Raw genomic sequence first — 20,875 nt, forward strand, 5'->3', positions numbered from 1 at the left:
CCCAGGCATTGCTTTTAAGGTGATGTTGTCCTTGTCAAGGTTGAAGGCCTCGCGAACAAAATATGTCGAGACCTGAAAGAGTGCAAGTAACTGGTAAGAAGCTGCACAAATTTGTAGCATGGCAGTGTGCAGTAGAAAAATTCATACTCGTCCATCTGGCGTGTCGAAGCCACTCTTCAAAAGGGAGTTTCGTAGGCACTTGACCAAATGCGGGAAATCCGACAGAAAGTGAAGCTTGCGCTTGCAGTCAACAGGATGAGCTACGCAGCACGTAATTTTGCTTGCTGTTCCCTGAACACCCATCAAGCTCCACATTCTCCTGTTCCAGGAAGCACCATCACATGTCAAGAAGTCCACAAAGAGTCCGGATTTCTCTGCCAGAATTGTAGCCTCAACTAGTATTCTGCACAACAGTTCTCCTTTAACATTTCCATGAGTGGCAAACACTCCGATTATCTGCGAAAATGACCCACTGAATGGGATGAACATGACGACCATCCCATGGTCACATGGTAGGCTAGCGTCTTCTGGTTGTGTGAAAGGACCCAGGTCCACAAATCCGCGCAAGCTTCCACAGGCTTCAACCGACATGTGTTCAGAGAGCTTCATTTCGTCAACAAGAAGTCCCCCATGCCGCATGAAAGTGTCCATTCCTTGTGCCTTCTCCTTCAGGGTCTCGAGCATTTTATTGTTGAATCCAAAACTGCCCTTGTACGCAGCTGTGTACTTCTTCAGAGTCGTGTTGCTAGGAAGAACAAGAATTCTGTGCTTCCTGATATGCCTGTAAAGCTTCGGACTCTTCATCTTCATTAGGATGCATTCAAGCATCCACTCATCTGTGAACCGCATGCCCCTGGTGCTTTTCCTTTTTGATGCGGCAAAGCAGTGACGAACGCTTTCTTGTTGCTTTGGCGGCAGCATTGCAATTTTTTCCTTGAGAGTGTCTTCATTCACGGCAGCATTCCGAGCCTGCATTGCTTCAATATGCCCTTTCAAGCTCACAAACCGTTTGCAGAGGCGCCTGTGCTTCTGAAGCGTCGTCCTTAGCTTTTGGGAAGCAGTCAACATCCGTTTCCGATGACGACACTTCACTCTGGACGCTCTTGTAAGAAGTGCTCTGCGTAGGTATCGGCAGGAAACACACGGAGTGGCTACAAATGAAGAAACGAGAAAACATGTAAGGTTAGGAAAGAAAATGAAGCTGGTGTCTACAAATGCTAGTGGTGTTATACTCACCATTTGTTGTCAGTACTCCCAGGCATCTCTTGCTGTAGACAGAGCTTCGATTGATTTGTATTTGACCCCGCAGACTGTCTGTTAGGTCATTCGTCAATATGGCAGGTAAGGACATAGCACCGGGACATTTCTGCAATTCAGAGGCAGTCGCAAGCACCGCCTCTGCTTCTGACACAGTGCAAACATTTCCCTCGGTCACAAGTTTCTCATTCACAAACGTCCTGAAGGTGACCTTTCCAGGTGCATGGAGACTGAACAGCACTGCTCTTTCTGAAGTTATCGTTCCTGTACATTCTTGGAGTTCAGAAACTGCATAGACAGTCCCCTGAAATGTTGGAAACTGATGTTTCACCCAACAGTTTGATGGTGTTGTGAGCTCTTAATTGTAGCCTCCTTGTAGTTAGTTCAATGAATTCACGGCTTTCCTTTTCATTTTCAACGTTTCTTGCAACGTCCAGGTTGCCGCTGAAGGTGTTCTCGTCGTTCGCGAGTCTTCTCCTTTTGGGGTCCTGGGTGTTCAACTTTTCTGATAGGACCCGCTTTCGTGGCGCACGTCGTGACGGGGCTTTTGTAGTCAGGTATTTAGGTGTATTAGGAAGGATAGTAGGCACTGCGTCATGCGCAAGGGCCGGCACTCCACGTGCTATTCTTATCTCCTGGCCGTTCACGACATGCACATAATCACGAAGAATGTACCTATCTTCAAAGTGCAGCTCACAAACTGCGCAGCTATCGTCAAGCGGCATGTCGCTGCGGTGAAGGTTTCTTTCCCACAGCTTTCTTCGTACTTCGTCTTTGGGTACACTGAACAACGACAGTTTCTGTCCGGTCGACACACCTGCATATCCAGTACGGCACCCTGGAGCGTAACAGTGTCGATTTCGCCGCTTGGTCATGGTGGTTTATGAGTCGGGACACTATATTATTTCATAGTAAACTCACACCTGGCTGAAATGACAAGGAAACCGCACGAGCACGACAAAAACTCGGTGTGACTCACTACAGCCAGCGAAACCTCCCCAATCCACCTCGATCACAGCGCCCTCACTCCAACTTTCCACACTTTGCGCTTCACGGGAAAGCACGGGAGGATACAGCCGGTCGGCGCACTCTCCCTTTCTAGTACACTCTATCACGGCGGGGCTGGCGGTGTTGCCAGTGTTGCTAAACGCGGATGCTATACAAACGTAACGGCACCCATCGTGTCGATAACATAGTGTCTGCCGCTGACGATAAGAAAAATAAGCACTAATTATTTTTATGACAAAATATTTTGCCCTGAAACTTTACAAAGACAGTAATTATTCCCGTCCCGTACATACGTATTTAGTTGGAGGAGTATGACATGTGCTACGTTGCCTGGTTTCCGTGTCAATAGCAAACCGACACGAAAATCAAGCAACATTGTGGTCACTGTTCCCTCGCAAAATGCAGACGACGCAGATGTTATGAAAGTCGTGTTATTAGTTATTACTGCTTACACTCGCATTTTGCTAAGTTATCTTTCCGGATGACTGCGTGAAGCGGCTGTTGTTAGTGGTTGTGAGTATGCCTCCAAGGCGCCGTAGCAAGCAATATTTGCACAAAGATGCTGAGTTTAAGGTTCCGAGACTGACACGCTACAACAGGCGAAGGCAGACCAACGATAATGCTTCGGACGACTCAGTAAATCATGAAGCCTCTTCGATGCATCCCGGCGGCGCTACAAGTTCAACACATGAATCCTTCCGGGCTGAATCTGTGCCAACATATGATGAAAACGACGTGTGCTTTCAAGCTGTTAGTGACAGGGATCAGGCAGTTACAAAAAGCAATGCAGAGAGCGAAGCGTACGGCACAACACAGGTCGTTGCTGAACTCCCTCAAAATAGTCATGATAATAGTCTGGATGGGACTGCACGAAATGTAACCTGCGAACCTGCCACATTCACCCCTTGCGAGCTCGATGACGGTGTCATATTAGACGACGAGAATGAAATGATGGGCGCCGCAACGTCAACACTACAAGCTGCAACATCAGATAATGACACCGATAGTGCATCCACTGCGGAAGATGACCCGATTTGGTTTCTGTCGAGTGACAGTGACGATGATATTGATGTGAGCAGTACTGACGGCGCTCAACCAGGATCTGCACGTCCATCCGATGAAACTAATTGTACGACAGATGAGGACCCACACTCTGAACTTCCAAACTCCAAACTACCAGGACCGCATACCACTGTAGCAGCAGCTGTTATAATGGTGATGGCATTTGTCATTGGACATGGCTTGACTTGGGTAGCTCTGCAGGACTTATTGACTATGATCAATACAATGTTTGGCTCAACTGTGCTCCCACCAACATTGTACTTGTTCCGAAAACTGTGGTCTAAGAAAAATGCAGCACTGGTAACTTACCATTATTACTGCGATTCTTGTGAAGCAACCCTTGGCGTACACCTACAGTGTGACACTTGCGGAGTTACATATGACGTTCGACAACTCAGGGCTAATGGGTGCTTCTTTGTAATCACTAAAATAGCCAGTCAAATCAAACACCAGATTGAAGTGTCAAAGACTGACTTAGTGAACAACTTGCAAAAGTTGTCATCTGGGTTTCAAGCTCGAAATGATACCTCCGACATCACAAGCGCTGCTGCATATTGCAAACTGAGACAGAGTGGAACTCTAAGCAACACTAACCTTACAATAACATTCAACACAGATGGTAGTCCGCTTTATAAATCATCCAAAACGTCCATCTGGCCTATTCAGTTCATCATAAATGAACTGTCACCTAAAACTCGTCTGAAGAATCCCATCCTAGCTGGCCTGTGGTTTGGGAAGAAACACCCAAACATGACCCTCTTCCTGAGTAAATTTGTGGACGAGCTCAACAGCATGCAACCAGTGACATGGACCTGTGGTGTAAACATCTATGTCTCCAAAGTTTACGCACTTTGCTGCTGTGTTGACGCTCCTGCACGAGCAGCAGTCCAGAACTATGTTCTGTTTAACGGCTACTTTGGATGCCCATGGTGCCTTACACGGGGAACATATAACCAAGGTGAGTGGACTTAATGTCATGTAGCATGAACTCACATAAATGTAACAATGATTCGTTTCTCAGGAGTCACCTCCCTGCATTGCTGTTTTACATGGAGTAATGCCTGTGACAACTTGTTTGAATTCTAGGGAGCATGCGGTACTTGTACGAGGACACTGGACCTGAAAGAACAGCAGAGGGAGTAGCGAGAGACATGGAGCTTGCTCTCCAAATTGAAACTCCAATAAACGGCATCAAGGGACTTTCACCGCTGCTTGGCTTACGCACCTTTGATCTGGTGTGGGGGTTCACAGTCGATTATATGCATTGTGTCCTCCAGGGTGTCACTAAGCAGTTTGCAGAGCTGTGGTTCGCATCATGTCACTCGGAAGAGCGATTTTACATAGGTAGGCATATATTGTCACTTTGTACTCTGACCGCTGCAGTCCAAAGCTGAGGTCTCTGGTTCACTGAAGGCTTAAGGTGACAGCCTTGTTCAGATTAACTCACCTCCCGTTAAGTTATCTTTAGTGGTTCTGAACTTCAGAAGGAAAAGGAATCTAGTCTATCAGGAATGTGATTCATCAGCTCTCAAAATATGACAGTGCTGCGGATAGGATGGCTGCACACAAAGAGTTAATGCTCCCTCCTTCAACATATGCCGCTGAAGATGAGATGCAAAAGCATGTCAGGAAAAATACTAAATACCATGCGCCTTCAGTATAGGAGAGTGGCAGGGAGAGCTCATGTAATGTCATGCAGCCAGGCTTAACAGCCAGTACAGAAGCAGAGCAAATGTGGTGGATTGCCTTTTCTATGAAAGGGGGAGCATTACCTCTGTGTACCGCCATCCTATCCGCCGCACAGCCACATTTTGGGAGCTCACAGACCACATTTCTTTTACTTCATAAATTGAACACTACTATAGATACTGTGCTATTTCGTCAACCAGCACAAGGACATATTTCACTTCGTGGGATTTTCATTAATATTCTTGTTTGACATGTGCCAATGTGTGTCTCAGGAAAATCCCAAAGAATATCATTGACTAATCCTGTCTTGTGTCCATATGCTTCAAAAAGTTCATAGCAACATGGCAAAACAGTAGGGATAAAGATGTCTAGCTTTGTTGCTCATGCTTATGACTAGGATTTTTGTTTTTTTCCGATAAGCACACACACTCGCCCGTCGGATGAGTGCAACGAAGCACAGGAAGTAGATCAAGGCACTTTGGGCGTGCTGAAGAGTATTGCTGAAATAATTTGGTGCAAATGATAGAGATTTTCCCATGTCCCCCATATAAACACAACTTTCTTTGACAGCTCATGCTCCAAAGTCTCACTTACCTGAATTCCCCACTATCCAGACATTTTCGTTTGGCCAGAGGGATAGACTGTGCTTTTTTTAACAACTACCATACGTCGCAGCTGGATCATTCCATGCCAAATGTCCCAGAGGCGATGCGCGACCCTCCTCGATTTTGTTACAAAAATTCATATAGATTCATTACTTGGAAAACCATTAAAACAAATGTTTTTGCTGCCACCGAATTATAGCTGTCCCTAAGAGTCTGTTTAAGGTTACGGGGCTAACCCTTGACCACCACTGCAGTTTGCGCATTTCGCTGCCAAAATTATGAAGTATTGCAACTGTTTTTGTGCCGCAGTAAGGGAGAAGTGTTCATCTACCTATCTGAGGGTCGCAAATATTCTGGCTACTCGCCATATCTATCCCAAAAGGAGGTGCGAAAAATGGTTCGAGAAGCAAAGTTTCACATTTTTTGTACATTACATCACTAGAAGTGAAGAGACAAAACCATTTTTAACATTGAAATACGTAAGGGTACTACAAGTAAAAAAAAGTTTCGTTGAGAGACTAAACACAATAATATGATGAAAAAGTATGCAAAGATACGACTCTGGCAAAAATACAGCAACTTTAACCTGAAATAATATTTTTTAACATTGTCTAATTTATACATATATATATATATAATATTAGTGGTTTTCTCCAAGTAATAATTTCGTATGAATTCCTATAACAAAACTGACCAGGCTCGAGCATCACATATGGGACGTTTGGGATGGAATCACCCAGCTGTGAAAGCCCAATTTAGAATAAAGGAAAATGTTTTGCAGCTAATTTTCATGGTGGGAATCATTCCACAGGAAGCCCAGCCACCTTGAGCGTGGTAAACAGACGCCTTCTCAGCATCAGGCCACCTCACTGCTTCACTCGTCTGCCCAGATCCACCACAGAGCGTAGCTTTTGGAAGGCCAGCGAGTGGCGCCTGTGGGTGTTGTTTTACGGTCTACCTTGCACTCTTGGCCTGCTGCCAGACAAGTATTGGAAGCATTTTTCCAAGCTGTCAGATGCACTCCACATCTTGCTCTCAGAAACACTGACTGCTCGAATGATCGACCAAGCTGGTAAGAAGAATACTGCTGTGGTTCCATGTTACGAATAATACAATTCACCCCATTTTTCTGGTCATCACGTATCTGGATCCTTCGGTATCTGGACAAAAATCGTGGGGAGAAATTTCAGTTCATGCATTTTAAATTTTTTTTTAAATTTAGATCCGTTTCGATCTACAAAAGATCGCGATGGCCACGAATACAAAGCTGCTACTTTGCAGCATTGATGAATGCAGCAAATGAAGCATTTAGCTTCATTTATCCAGGCTTCAGCTTCCAGAGCTGGACAATAATTTTCAGTAACCACTTTAGGAAAGTATCTAATTACATGCTTTACTTATCCGGTTTTGGGTGAGAGCCAGTGTGCGACCTACATTTTCTCCAGCGGGGGCAATAACTTTGAGGGGAGAGGGAACTACCCTATGCTCTGCCTCAATGGTTTCTCCCTGTCCCATTTGCCCATGAGGGATTTCCATTCCACTCATTTGAAGTAGTCGAAGCTGTAGATGAAGGAGGAAGGTCCTAACGTCCGTCAGAAAATCATCCACGAAATCTGGAGTAGCTCGATGTGGGTGGACATGCGTGGACGCACACGGAAACGTGTGCCATCGTTGCTGATGAAGACGTCGTGATATTGCTTGTCTGTTGCTATGACGACAGTCCTGAATCGGACGCCAATGCTGAAGAACGATGTGTGGCGACACTTCAAGGGTCTCGAAATGCACTCAGAACTACTTTGATGTTGTTTTCGAATAATTTTCTCCAAGTTAGTGACAGAAGCAAGAGCTCAGGAGAATTCGGTCCTTATAGCAATCTCAACACAAATGAATATGGACAGTTCCCTAGCATTACAAACTAAATACAGGCCCTTTTGACAGCTCTAAATATATTATTATGTTTCAATTATCGCAATGACCTGCTATGTGGACATTTTTGCTGGGAACGTTCAAGTCCATATAAGCAGGGGTTGGCTCTATCTTTATATATATGAATATACTATTACACTGTATTGCTGTTACTTTTATGCAACATATGTCGATTTCTCAACTGAATAATTTAGAAATAGTTGACGGAGTCAGAGGGTTTTTGTTTGTACATGGGTCTCTAAAACATCTATTATTAGACAATATCTTACGTTACCTTCCTTACTTCCGTCTACATCTTATTTCTTTCAGAGCTGTACGTGTAACGTTGTACTATAATATGGCTTCTTTCCTTATCATGCAGGGCATCTTCTGGAGCAGTTCGTATCAAGTGCGGCATCCCTGTATGGAGAAAGCTGTATGAAATTTAATGTACACCAGCTCATCCACCTCCCTAAAGCTGCGCAACAGATGGGACCCCTGTGGGCCCATTCCGCATTTATATTTGAAAGTGGTAATGGCTCATTAGTTAAACTGGTGACAGCGTCAAAAGGCATTCCTCAACAAATAGTTGAGAGAGTTGCTCTCTCTCAGAAGCTGAACTTCTTTCTGGCAGCAGATCTGGTTTCTGGGCGTACGAAGGTCCTTTGCTTGGGTATGCTGGGTGAGAAGAGGCTACAGAGTGCATGCTACGTTGGGAACATTTGCATGTTGGGCAAAGCGAAAACTATATGCTCCACGCCCTCAGAAAGAAGTGAAGTAGCGAAAGTTTGTGGTGCCTGCCCAAATGTTAGTAGCGAGTACACTAGGGCTGTGCATCAAGACCAAGTGTATCACAGTCAAGCTTATTCACGTGCCACGAAGCGCAACTCCTCTGCAGTAAGGACAGCGGCAGGGCGGTACTACATTGTATGACGCATAATTGTTGTGAATGTAAACAATGAAGGACAGAGGTGCTTGCTGTTGTGCAAGGAAATGGTAACAGTGGACAGTGCCCTGCCTGCACACATAAAAGAGTGTTTTGTTTACCCAGTATCAACAGTCTCTGCTATTGATATGCTGGATGTCGAAAGCCCATGTCTGTTTATCAGGTTTGATTCTGAAGAGAAGTGTTATATTTGTGACCTCCCTAATGTGATTGAGCGTGATTGATGCCACCTGTGGTGTATATATAAGGTTGTTCGTTTTCGGGTTAACCCTGATTTTTCATGATAGTCCCCCCCTATGATAGACATGTTTTCAAGAATTTGGGTAAAACCCTATATCTACTCGAAATCCTCGTGGTCCTTCAACTTGTCATTCTAGGTAAACCGTCGGAAAAGTGAATCATAATATCAGCAAAGAGAGCTATGTGTCACAACCTATTTTTCCTGCCTTTATAATCTTCTCTGCAGGAGAACAAAGAGAATTTTTTTTGGAGCTTGGGTAAGTGTTTTAATACCGCAGTCATTCACTGCCCCAGTTCTGAGCAGAAATATAAAGATTCTTGTTTCTCATCCCAGTGGCTTGTTTCATGTGACTTTGGTTCCACCCGATTTCTCCCAGAGTTCCCGCGTGTACATAGCACCTGATTCCTCCCCCTAAACCGCAAATTTAAAAAATCATAAAACCCCAAAACCAAGAACCCTATGTATATAAAGTCTACTCATATTTATCCGGACTGGACTCCGTTCCCTGCAAAAATGTTTGGATATAGCAGGGCATCCGGACAATATTTTGAGTCTGTCCATTGCACCTATACATATTTTGTAAAATATATGAAATTCTTCATGCTCATTTGTGCAAAATCACTATAAGCATCAGGTTCCTTGAGCTCTTAGTTGATTGAATCTTAAACATTAGTATTTCCATGTGAATGTATTTTATTCTGCTTTTTGTAATATGACTCTATCTGATTAATTCATTGTTTTTATTCCCTGTTTCTTCACTGTTTTGCGAACTGTTCCATATTGATCTTTACATACATGCATGTACAGTGTCTGACAAAAGTTTACGGAACACGCTCCAGCACATTTCTTCCTCAGAATGACACATTAATAGCGAATGAGTCCATATGGACTTACCCTAAGTACCCCAGCCACCTGTTTGGAAGTCCTTACAGTACCATTCGGCGCTATAGTGTGTCACGCTGAGGAAGGAATACGCCAGAGCGCATTCCGTACATTTTTGTCCAGCACTGTACCTTGTGTATGTGCACATAAGTACAGTGGTGTACATTTTTACCCAACACTTTATAAACTAAAGTAGAAGCAAACTGAATAAACAGTGATAAAATAACTGAACAAAAATTCTTCAGCTGTATGCCTGACCTGAAGCCACGCAATTGAATTTCTCACGAACACACATTTCGTTTTGTCAGTTTTTCTTCTTACTGTGATTACTCATTCGCAGTACAGTCACAAATTACACTTGAATACAGCTGAATACACCCTGGAACAATTGTTTGACTTCCTCATTTTTAAGGTTATTGAGTGATAATCACGAAGTATTGTGGTGGCAATAGGATATTATTTGCAAAATATAACTTTATTAATCGGTGAGGGAATAGAGCATATGACCAGTTAAATGATAAATTGGCAGACATATCTTCAGTTGTAGTTTCTATATGACAAAACAGTATTCCTGACATTGTGAATTGCCGTGCACAAATCACATGTGATACCACAACTTATATAAAATAATCTCGTATGAAGTACTGGTATGGCCCTTGTACTGTCTATACCAGCTACTCCATTCCAAAAAGGGCCAGTATGTGAAGCAGCCATGTGCGCCATCAGTCATACCTGGAAATATCTACCCCTATACTAGCCATATATGTAACAAGTATGTTTCATGTCTGCTACACTAGGTACCGGTATATTTGTATTAGGACCTGATATGCTGCATATAAGGCCAGTATGTGGAGCAGGCATGTGCGCCACTAGTCATACCTGGAAACATCTACCCCTATACTAGCCATATATGTAACGAGTATGTTTCATGCCTGCTACACTAGGTACTGGTATATTTGTATTAGGACCTGAAATGCTGCATATCAGGCATACATGCTTCTGGAGGAAATTCATATCGGATTTTCCAGTAGGGAGTACATTGTCTAGCGGCGAGAAACACCCCAAAATTATGTGCGTCAACTAGGGCACGTAGAACATGCAGTAATTTTACCAACAACATAAAATAGAACACAGATTTCAAAACACTGGGCAAGAATGCATGAATCCGGAGAATATTTTTTACAGTTTCATGCAGAGATATACGCTTGTCCCTCTTAATAATTCAGGCGCGTTTCGTTGGTAGGTGTTAGACAGGACGAGCACCTACAGCTCCATTTCTTCCGTGGCGGTCATGCACGGTATTCAGGTTCATAATGCATGACCGCTCTGTCATGCAGTCTCGTAAAACGTCCAGTCGGGGGCATCCGAACCGACGCAAAAGGTAAGCGACGTAACAGGGGTAGTGTGCGTACCCTTCAAATTCCCAAAAGCAACAAATTGCGCATAGAATCCAAGCGAGAAATCATTCATCATCGCTTTGTAGTAGACAACCAGAAACTAGAAACGCTCCGACAAAGAAACCGCCCCCCCCCCCCCCAGAACCGGGTTGTCAAAAGAGAAGGCTATAGTTGTCCCGTATTATTTGCGTTTGATCAACCGCATGTTGTGAAAGTAAATTTCACGTTTACCGGTTGCGAGGCCGAAATAGCAAGCAGCGAGTGTCCTGCGCTGCAGGAATGTGAGAGACATGCAAGCACACGCTGAAGTTCTCTTACAGCTAACATCTAAGCCGGTAGCGCGTGTACGAATGTAGTTTATAAGTTACACGGTAACGTTGCGACATCCGTGTGTCACTGGTGCACATGCTTTTGAGAAACCTTAACGAAACGTCGCATCCTTTCTGCATTCTTTCCCAAGTTATTTGACAAGCTGATTCAAATGCAGAGTTACAAAACTGACTTTTGGTATACGTTTTCACGCTATGTCTTGCGCTTTCTTACACATAATGGCTATTCAAGTTTGAAACAAACTTGTTCTGTTTTGTCCAGACACATTTTGCTTCCCTTCCTGACGTGAGTTGCGCAGAAGTGTGCCTCAGAAGAAAAAAAAAGAAAAGAAAAGAAGGAGCGTTCATCAGATATGTAGGCAGTACAGCTCCAAGAGCTCTCCCAGACACAGACAGGCATTGCTGATGTAACAGATTTGCTGATTTTGAGTCGCTCAACATTTCTTACGAGGAAGTGTCGAAGTAGGCGGTATTCTATGTGTGGAAAGAAGAAAACGCCGAAAGACAAACTGGCTATCCCCTCGGCGCGCAGAGTCGCATTGTGACAGAGAACAAAACTAGTTTGGTTTAGTTTGCTGGTCGTTGTCTGCAATGTTTACTTCATCCATGATTGATCCAACAGCAAAATACGGGTGCAGGTCAGAGATTCATGCGAAAAGCAGCAACTTCTCCGCAAGTTTACGCTGGGTCGGCTGGCTGTGCCTGGTTTGGCTTGTCCTGAGTCTCACCGCTGTGCGGCGCCGATTTGGTGAAAAACGCGAATAATGTTGACGCTCTGTCAGCAGCACTTCTGCGTGAGTAGCCATCTGTCACTGGTTTCCTCACTACGATATACGTACCGTACATGATACAGCACAATTCGATAATTACTGGCGTTACGTCGCGGCACAACTATGGTTGTGGGCAACGCCACGAATGCCGGTGTGGGCAAAATTAATTCAGTTATTCAAATCTCAACGCGCGGCACACCGTATTTACCGTCCTACGCGGAAGACTGCGTGTCTCAGCAACTTCTACTCTGCCCCGAGGCGCGGCCAGCCTTGGCCGGTCTTGAAATGCAACCTTGGAATACAATACACCGTGCTCATACCATATGTGCACTTATGTGAACGAAAATAGCATTACGTCACATAGACTAAGTACGAGAACACGCATGATAAAAAGATAACACAAATCTACGACGTTAACACGCTAGCGCTCCGAAGCCATTCAAGGGACAAAAGAACCAACTACAGGAACGTTCAACACATGTAAGTTGCAGATATCCAATATTTGTGACCACAGCCTTTCGCTCACTTCATCTGTTGCACTTTCCGGTCGTAACACATACAGTATTGCAACTCAGAAGAAGTTGCCAAACAAAGGCATTCCTTTGATAGGCGTCACCATTTGAAAGTTGGCTTCACCTAACACTGCCGTGTATTGCGGGCAAGCCCACTTCAACGAATGCTCAGCGTTGCTGAGCTCTTTGTTTCCTTGCTGTTTACCGTGGTTTTGCTGATTTTTTCTCCATTTCTGGTACTAACCAAGTTGATGATGTCTTGGGTTAGTTTAGTGAAGTTAGGTTAGATTAATAAGGCCATGGCAGCTTGCTTTGCCCCCAAATCCGCTTCGATAATGAAGTCGGCAGGACGAGGCAAGCTGCCATAGCCGCACTAATCTAACCTAACTGATCACTAAACAAAATCTATGTTGAGAGGATAGAGAGGTTGCAAGCGAGCTGGTGGTATAGATCCATAACTTAAAAACCCGAGACTAGGGGACAAAAAAACGACAATACAGACAAGGTCTCAATTGAGACCCTGTCTGTATTGTCATTGTCAAACTGATCAAGTCTCAATTGAGACCTTGTCTGTGTTCTCGGCTATTTGTCCCCTAGTCTCGGGTTTTTAAGTTATGAATGTCCATGATGTCTTAGGTTAGTTTAGTGGAGTTAGGTTAGATTAATAGGGCCATGGCTGCTTGCTTTGCCCCCAAAGCCGCTTCGATAATGCAGTTGGGAGGGCGAGGCAAGCTGCCATAGCCGCAGTAATCTAACCTAGCTGGTCACTGAACAAAGTCCATGAAATCTTAGGCTAGTTTAGTGAAGTTAGGTTAGATTAATAGGGCCATGGCAGCTTGCTTTGCCCCCAAAGTTGCTTCAATAATGAGGTTGAGAGGGAGATTCAATCTGCCACTGCCGCGCTAATCTGACCTAATTTATTACTAAACAGTGTCTATGATGCCAGGTTGAAGTTGGCTTTCCCGCAGCACAAGTAAATGAATCGAAACGTTCCGCAAAATTTACAAACCTACTGCTTGCGACATACTTGTTTGATATCTCCAGCCCCCGTAAAAGCGGGTTACCGAACCAAGTTGCTGTGCTACCGTCGCCTTCACCACACTTCCGTTCCCCTGGTGGCGACGGGGCTGCGCAGCGCCACCAGACGGGAGAGATGGCGATCCGATAACCGCTCGTCGTCTGCTAGCTCCAAATGCGTCGACGAAAACGAGGTCACTCCAGGTACATCATGCGGATGCGTTCTGCCATCTTGGTCGATGTTGTCGATGTCGCTCCGCTTCTCTCGGTCGGATCAGCGTGGCGCTATCTGCGGAAACCGAAACAGACGTGTGTAATGATATCGGCTTGACGACATCCTCATTCTTTTGAGTGATCTAGGTTTAGATGTGATTGGTGCTGGGCATGTTGGACGTTTTGACATATCCTGTGTATCAGCTGAAGTAATCGCCAGATAAAACAGAATGGTGTCTGCAAGGTATATATAGACAGATAGCGAAACTCCCATAGGGGCCTGCGTCTTCAGATGACGCCATGATAGAGAGTGTCAGCGCCGTCCATCCTTTGCGCGGGCTACTACTTTTGTAAATAAATAACCAAAGAGTGATATTAAACGGTAGGAACAACTTATTTATTTACACATGGTAAACAAGACTTTCGTGCACGAGTCTGTACTTCTTCAGGTTACAAAAATATATGGTATTTAAAAAAAGATATATTTTTGTAACCTGAAGAAGTGCAGACTCGTGCACGAAAGTCTTGTTTACCATGTGTAAATGAATAAGTTGTTCCTACCGTTTAATATCACTCTTTGATTTTCTCACCACCGGCAACTTGACATCGCCTATTTTTTCTGCCTTCGTATCTAAATAAATAACGTCAGATATGACGTCAGCAGCATGAATAATAAGCAGTGCATAATGAGCCATGGCGCGTTTGCATTCGCGTACTTCGTTTCCGTTGTATTCCCTTCCCCTTTTCCTGACCGAACCATGCTAATCACCCAGGGCAGCAATACCCGACGTGAACAGAGAAAAATAAATCTTATCAAGTTTAATGATACATATCAGTTCGAAATGCATAAAGCTATCACATGCTTTGACGAAGTGTTCGTGATAACTACAAATAAACAGGAAGTTTCACTTAATGTACATTCCTCACATACACCTAAACGTACACGTAGCAATTAGGCGTTTGTATTTCATCAGTAGTGGTCATATTGAGTCCGTTGCAAAAAACATGGCATAGTTGGTGCACAGCTGATACGCTAACACTCACGCTATCATGGCCGGTCTTGATATGACGAAACCTTTGTTTTTTTTTCGCGGGGCCAGCAACACGGGATGCATAGCACTCATCTGTTCACTCGTGTTTATCTTGGTCTATGGCTTCGAGATGTGAACTTTGCTTCTTGTTTAATCCAAAAAAATGTACGAACTCCGCGTTACAATTCACGAGCACACGGCACGGATACAATAATGCACGTACAAACGAGCCTCTGCTACAGATGAGCAGTGGAGCAGGATACGGAAACGTACTCAGGTGGTAGATGATTTCGTATGTGTGTACTAGTGAGGCAACCGATATCTTTTCCTATACTTGAATTATGAATAAACTATTAGTATATAAAAGACTCATGTACGCGTCGTAAACATTTTTTGTTTACAACCGTACCTGTGCTACCAACACCCAGGATCGCTCGCGTCACGGAGATGACAGTGTTTCCGGATCAGATTTGTTTTTTTTTTTTCGCTGTTATGAGCACACCCGTCATGACGTCATTGCTGGTCGCTACCTTCTTTACCATTAACGTCGTGTACAGCCCTGGAGCTTAACTGACTGACTGTTACATTAACGTGGAATCACCGTATATATTCTACAGATTGAAACTTTGCACAAATCTCATAATGTACATCGATTAAGAACTACTAGTTGCCATAACTGGTTGCTGTGCTTCATTAACTTCCAGGTAATGCACCATCGTAGAGGGGGTTGCCTCGGAAAGCCCGCCCCCCTTCGGTTTTTTGCGTGCTACAGCTGTGTGACGGACACCTCTGAGGTTGCAAGAACACGGCATCTATTCTTGTTATCAGGGAGGGTGGGGGAGGACTGGGAATTCATTTGGAATAGCAGCAAAATGTTACTGGAAGACATGAAACAGCATACAGAAGACAGCGCGTAAGTGTTATTGGTAAACTTCTTATATAGTAACAATGGCAGCATCAACGGAAACTATGCAAGTGTTACTTGAATTCTGCAGCAGCATCACCAACCAGCACATCAGCAAGGCGTTCATGCTGTTGTCAGAAACCTTTTTCATTTGTTAGAAAGCTTTTCATATCGAATCACATTCCAATTTTTCTCCCCGGTAATGAAAATTCGTTCTCTGCCAGTTCGGATATTCACAGGTACCATTCCGTATCTGCGGTACATGAAATATCAGACGGGTGGGTTTTTTAAGGCACCACCTTGTAGATGACATTTCGTCTGACCGCAAAGGAAAAAAAACAAAACAAAAACATTCACCCTGGTCAAAAATTCAATAAGTCAGCTGTTCACTCGAACTGGATGAAACTGGTTTCAAGAAGTATAGGACAGCAATAGCCACTACGCTCAGAGTTCCTAATCGGTGTGGATCATCAGATTAGTGCAGGGCTGTGAACAACGTCAAAGTTGAGCAGGTGGTTCAAGTGTTTGAATTTGAGGCAGGCAACGCGGAGGGAGAAGGAAGGACTACCGCAGCCTGTGAAGGTTTGGAAACAACTGAAGGTTTATTGTCGCTCCTCGCGCTCGCCTTAGCTGAGCGCTCGTCGTCATCTTTTGATAGCTGCGCTACAGGGCTCCCCCCCTAGACACTGGTGCGTGACCAGTGGAGAGCGCCAGGAGACAGCGTTTTGTCGAGGACGGTTAGGCGGACGGCCCTTGTGTCGTGTCGGCAGAACGGGGAGCTGCGCCGGATAGGTGATAGCTTCGACATATGCGGGTTTGAGCCGGTCCTGGGAAACAGTTGTACGATGGCCGTTGATGTCGACCGTGACAGTCTTGTCGTTGCGGGAGAGGACCTGATACGGGCCTGTGTAGACTGGAGTAAGCGGGGGCTTCACGTGGTCCGCATGGATGAAAACGTGGGAAGACTTGTTCAGGTCGGGGTGGACGAATATCTTTCTGTACAAAGGTTGCCGAGGCGGAGCCGGTTGGATGATGCGGAAGTGATCCCTGAGTTGTCTGGCGAAGTCGTCACCTGCGGGAGGGTGCCTGGAAGGGTGCTCAAGGAATCGCCAGGTAACCGTAATGGACAGCCGAAGACTAATTCAGCGGAGCTGCACTTAAGGTCCTGCTTGAGGGAGGACCTGAGGCCAAGGAGGACCCAAGGGAGGTGGTCGACCCAGTTGGTGGGGTCGGGGCGCGCGCAGATGGCGGCTTTCAGTTGCCTGTGTAGCCGCTCAACCATCCCATTTGCCGCAGGGTGGTAAGCGGTGGTCGTGATGTGCTGTGCACCAATAGCAGCAAGGAGGGATGAGAAGCTGCGTGAGGTGAATTGCCTGCCGTTGTCGGTAGTGACGATTGCAGGGCAGCCGAAACGAGCGACCCAGGCAAGAAGGGAGGCGCGACCGACGGTGTCAGCGGTTATGTCGGGGATGGGGACGACCTCTGGCCAGCGCGTAAATGTGTTGATTCCCGGCCAAACGTAACGATCGGCGATGGCCTTATGCGTCGCGCGCACGCCGGGATGAGCAATGTCGTGGTATTCGGTGAATATCTTGCGTCGCAAAGGCTCGGGTACGAATGGTCGAGGTCGGGGCGTGGACACATCACACAAAAGGGGATCGTCCAAGCCGGGTAGGTAGACGAGCTTGAGCTGCAGAGACGATGCGCCGGCTAGGTGGTCCTTTACTTCTGCGTCCTGTGCTTGGGCTTTCAAAAGCTGGGCGGCATTCCCAGGAGAGGGCAGAAACGGGATGGCGTGGATGCGCGAAAGGGCATCAGCTGCCGAATTGTCGACACCTGGAATGTGGCGAACGTCCGTGGAGTACTCAGAGATGAACGCCAGCTGGAGGGTTTCGCGTTCGGAGTAGCCGGAATGGTTGCCGATGAATGCGAACGTCAGCGGCTTGTGATCAGTGAGTACATGGAATGCACATCCAGCCAGTAGGTAACGGTAGTGCTTCACAGCAGCGTAGACGGCAAGAAACTCGCGGCCGAACGTGCTGTAGGGTGCCTCAGCGGGCTTGAGGCGGCGGGAGAAGAAACCGAGCGGCCGCCACTCGCCGTCAGCAAACTGTTGCAGAACAGCACCAACGGCTGTGGTCGAAGCGTCCGTCATCAGGCGTATTGGGGCAGATGGAATCGGATGAACGAGCAAAGTTGCGCTCACCAAAGCTTGTTTTGCCGCCTGAAAGGAACTCTCTGCTTCCGGAGACCAGGATAACGGGGAAGTGAATGGTGTCGGTGCCCTTAGGAGGTCGGTGAGGGGATGTAGGACGAATGCGCAGCGGGGAACGAAACGACGGTGGAAATTGAGCAAGCCCAAGAACTGGCGGAGCTGTCGGACTGTTTGCGGGCGCGGGAATTCGCGGATGGCTTGAACTTTCGACTCCAGCGGGCGTATGCCGTGCTGGTCGATGTGATGGCCAAGGAACTGGGCTTCGCTTAGTCCGAAACTACACTTCGTTATGTTGATCACTATGCCATGCTCTTGAAGGCGTGTGAACACTTGGCGGAGATGAGAGACGTGTTCTTGCTGGGAGGGGCTTGCAATAAGGAGATCGTCTTTGGACGATAGACTGCGCTGCAGCGCACATACACGTTTGTGAAGTTACATTCAATTAAAAAATATTATTTGAGTTTAACAAAAAGTGCCTCTGAGATTTTTTTGCTACGTCGTGCTAGGAAGCCGGTGCATTGCATGAGAGCTTGATCACGCTTCCAAACCCGTACTAAGTGAGAGACCATGGGGATAGGGGTCCATTCAGGCTTCAAATTTTGAAGACGAAAATATAAAATTTTATATTGCAAAAAGATTGGTAAACTTGCACAAACTTTGCAAATTTCGTGCACACCACAAGCGTAAAGCCCGTCGAGTGCGATGGTGAAAACTGCTTACATACAGTGAAATGAACACTTTTTAACATGCTCCGTGTCTTACGTGAGCCATAGTACCTGCTTAAAATGACTTAGATTCTCGACAAGCACTGCATCTTTGAGGGGCATTGCACCCTATTAATTTCAATTTCGCTAGAAAATACCAATGATCTGTTGCTTTTGGAGGCATAAAGAACCACCAGAAAAGTTCACATAAAATTCTGGCGGGGGGGGGGGGGTCGAGCAGCACCTCTGGATCACTTAGCGTGGAATGGCCCTATTGCACATTTGAATTGCTAATTGTGATGCGTGGAACCCACTACAGTGACAGCATATGGCTACATAATGCACCACATAATCCAATTCCATGCATGAAACAGTGTGTACTCAGTTACAAAGGTCATTGATAGAGTGTGTGTGCAAAAAAACGTGGCCCGCATTTTTATATGTAACTCGTCTACTTACCTGAGGAAGTTCAGGAGGTGCACGATTGCATTGCGTATTTATGCGTGCGAAAGCTAGAAAAAAATCCTGGAAGCCGTACTCAGCGTAAAAGAATAAACAGAGCACGAAAACATCCGCTTCCATGCTTTAGAATAGGGCGGTCATGACAGTACACCTGCAGGCACCGCTGCGGGCACTACCGATGAGCATCCATGTGGGAATGTGGGACATCGTTTCGACTTCTGTATCGATAGCACCCTAGCGGTACCTGAACACAACTCTCCTGCGCCCGCCATGTTGCCCTATTCTGATGAACGGATGCCAACGTTTTCGTTGCTCTGCTGTTTTTTTAGGCTAAGTATGGCATCCATAATTTTTCTGCACGTTTCGCACGCATAAATGCGCCATCGTGCACCACCGGAAGTTCGTTAGTTGGGTAGACAACGAGCTAAGTGCCTAAATGTGGGTCACGTTTTTCTGCACACATGCTGTAGAATGGCATACATGCAGACTACCTGGTGAATAAACTCCATGATATGCAAGCCTGAGCGATGGGCAAGACATGTAAATAACATAACACGAAGGCTCAAAAAAGCCTTCGTGTGGTGTTGTTTGTGTGTCTTGCCCATCGCTTAGATTTGCCTATCATGGAGTTTGTAAAAGTCATATCTGCAACAAACTACGTTCAGTGAGATTGTCGCCCACAACAGAATTTGCAAACTTGGAAATGCATAAACATATCTAGATTGCTTTGGCCTCAGCTACTGAGTAGCATGATGCTTTCCACATTGATATTCCTACTATCTATTTCAATATATTCCATTCTAGAACTCCAACTAGAAAGTTTTACTCGAAAGTGGTGTCCATGTTTCTCCAACAGTATCCCTTTCTCGCAGGTATAATTGGATCAGGAGACGTAAGTATTTCAGCTCAAGAGCTAAATTTAATAAGCAAATGTTATAATGCTGCATGTCACATTTATGTTATGTCTTGCAATAAGGATATCGTCGGCTTTGCGCTGCATTGCGCAGGCCAAATGGCATTCTCACGAATTCATATAGCCCAAAGGGTGTAATAACGGCGGTCTTCCGGATGTCGGGCGGGTGCACAGGGATCTGGTGATAAGCCTTAACCAAATCCAGGGTGGTAAATACTGTGCAGCCCGCAGCCGTGAGATCGTGAATATGGGGCAGCGGGTACCAGTCCGGTATTGTCTTGGTGTTAAGGGCTCTATAATCCCCGCACGGCCTCCAGTCACCTGGGTCTTTCTTCGGTACCATGTGTAATGGTGATGCCCAACTACTGGAGGACGGGCGGATGATGCCCAGGTCCAACATATGCTCAAACTCTCGTTTTGCTATGGCGAGACGATCACCGTGGAGCCGACGGTAGCGAGAAGAGACGGGAGGGCCGGTGGTAGCGATGTGGTGTGTGACGTTGTGTTTGACTTGGGCCTTCACATTACAGGGCTTCGTAATGTCCGGGAACTCGTCCAGGAGCGCGGCGTATGGCGAAGGAGGACGAAGCGCGCGGATACCGGTCGGAGCTTGCGGGGACGAGGCACCTGTCACCTGAAGCGTAGTGGTGCTGTCACATAAGCGGCTATAGCGGACATTAACGGCAAGGTTGAAGAATGCCAAGAAATCGGCGCGTAGTATGGGTTGCGTGACGTCGGCGATAACGAACACCCTGCGGAAAGTTCGCCTCAGTCCAAGGTCGAGCGTTAAGGAGCGTAGCCCATACGTCCTGA

The 20,875-nt window shown here is 45.9% G+C and overlaps 1 protein-coding gene and 1 long non-coding RNA gene across 2 annotated transcripts in view; both read left to right on the forward strand.

Moving 5' to 3' along the window:
• The window catches only part of LOC135370463 (uncharacterized), a 188,235-nt gene that overhangs the window by 70,481 nt on the left and 96,879 nt on the right, over positions 1-20,875 (forward strand). The gene's annotated exons all lie outside the window — the stretch shown is intronic.
• On the forward strand, positions 4,378-8,459 carry LOC135379128 (uncharacterized). Its single transcript, XM_064612382.1, has 3 exons — positions 4,378-4,671; positions 6,433-6,693; positions 7,909-8,459. Exons 1-3 carry the CDS (start codon positions 4,419-4,421, stop codon positions 8,457-8,459), a joined length of 1,065 nt encoding a protein of 354 aa, XP_064468452.1. The 5' UTR covers positions 4,378-4,418.

This window comes from Ornithodoros turicata, chromosome 1 (genome assembly GCF_037126465.1).
Source record: "Ornithodoros turicata isolate Travis chromosome 1, ASM3712646v1, whole genome shotgun sequence".
In the NCBI taxonomy this organism is placed as follows: domain Eukaryota; kingdom Metazoa; phylum Arthropoda; class Arachnida; order Ixodida; family Argasidae; genus Ornithodoros; species Ornithodoros turicata.

Bases quoted from the DNA above. Each gene is read 5' to 3' on its own strand.
- LOC135379128 (XM_064612382.1), top strand. From the start codon at position 4,419: ATGCGGTACTTGTACGAGGACACTGGACCTGAAAGAACAGCAGAGGGA. The intron at 4,672-6,432 runs GTAGGCATATAT...ATCATTCCACAG, and splicing joins GGAAGAGCGATTTTACATAG to GAAGCCCAGCCACCTTGAGC. The intron at 6,694-7,908 runs GTAAGAAGAATA...CTTATCATGCAG, and splicing joins TCGAATGATCGACCAAGCTG to GGCATCTTCTGGAGCAGTTC.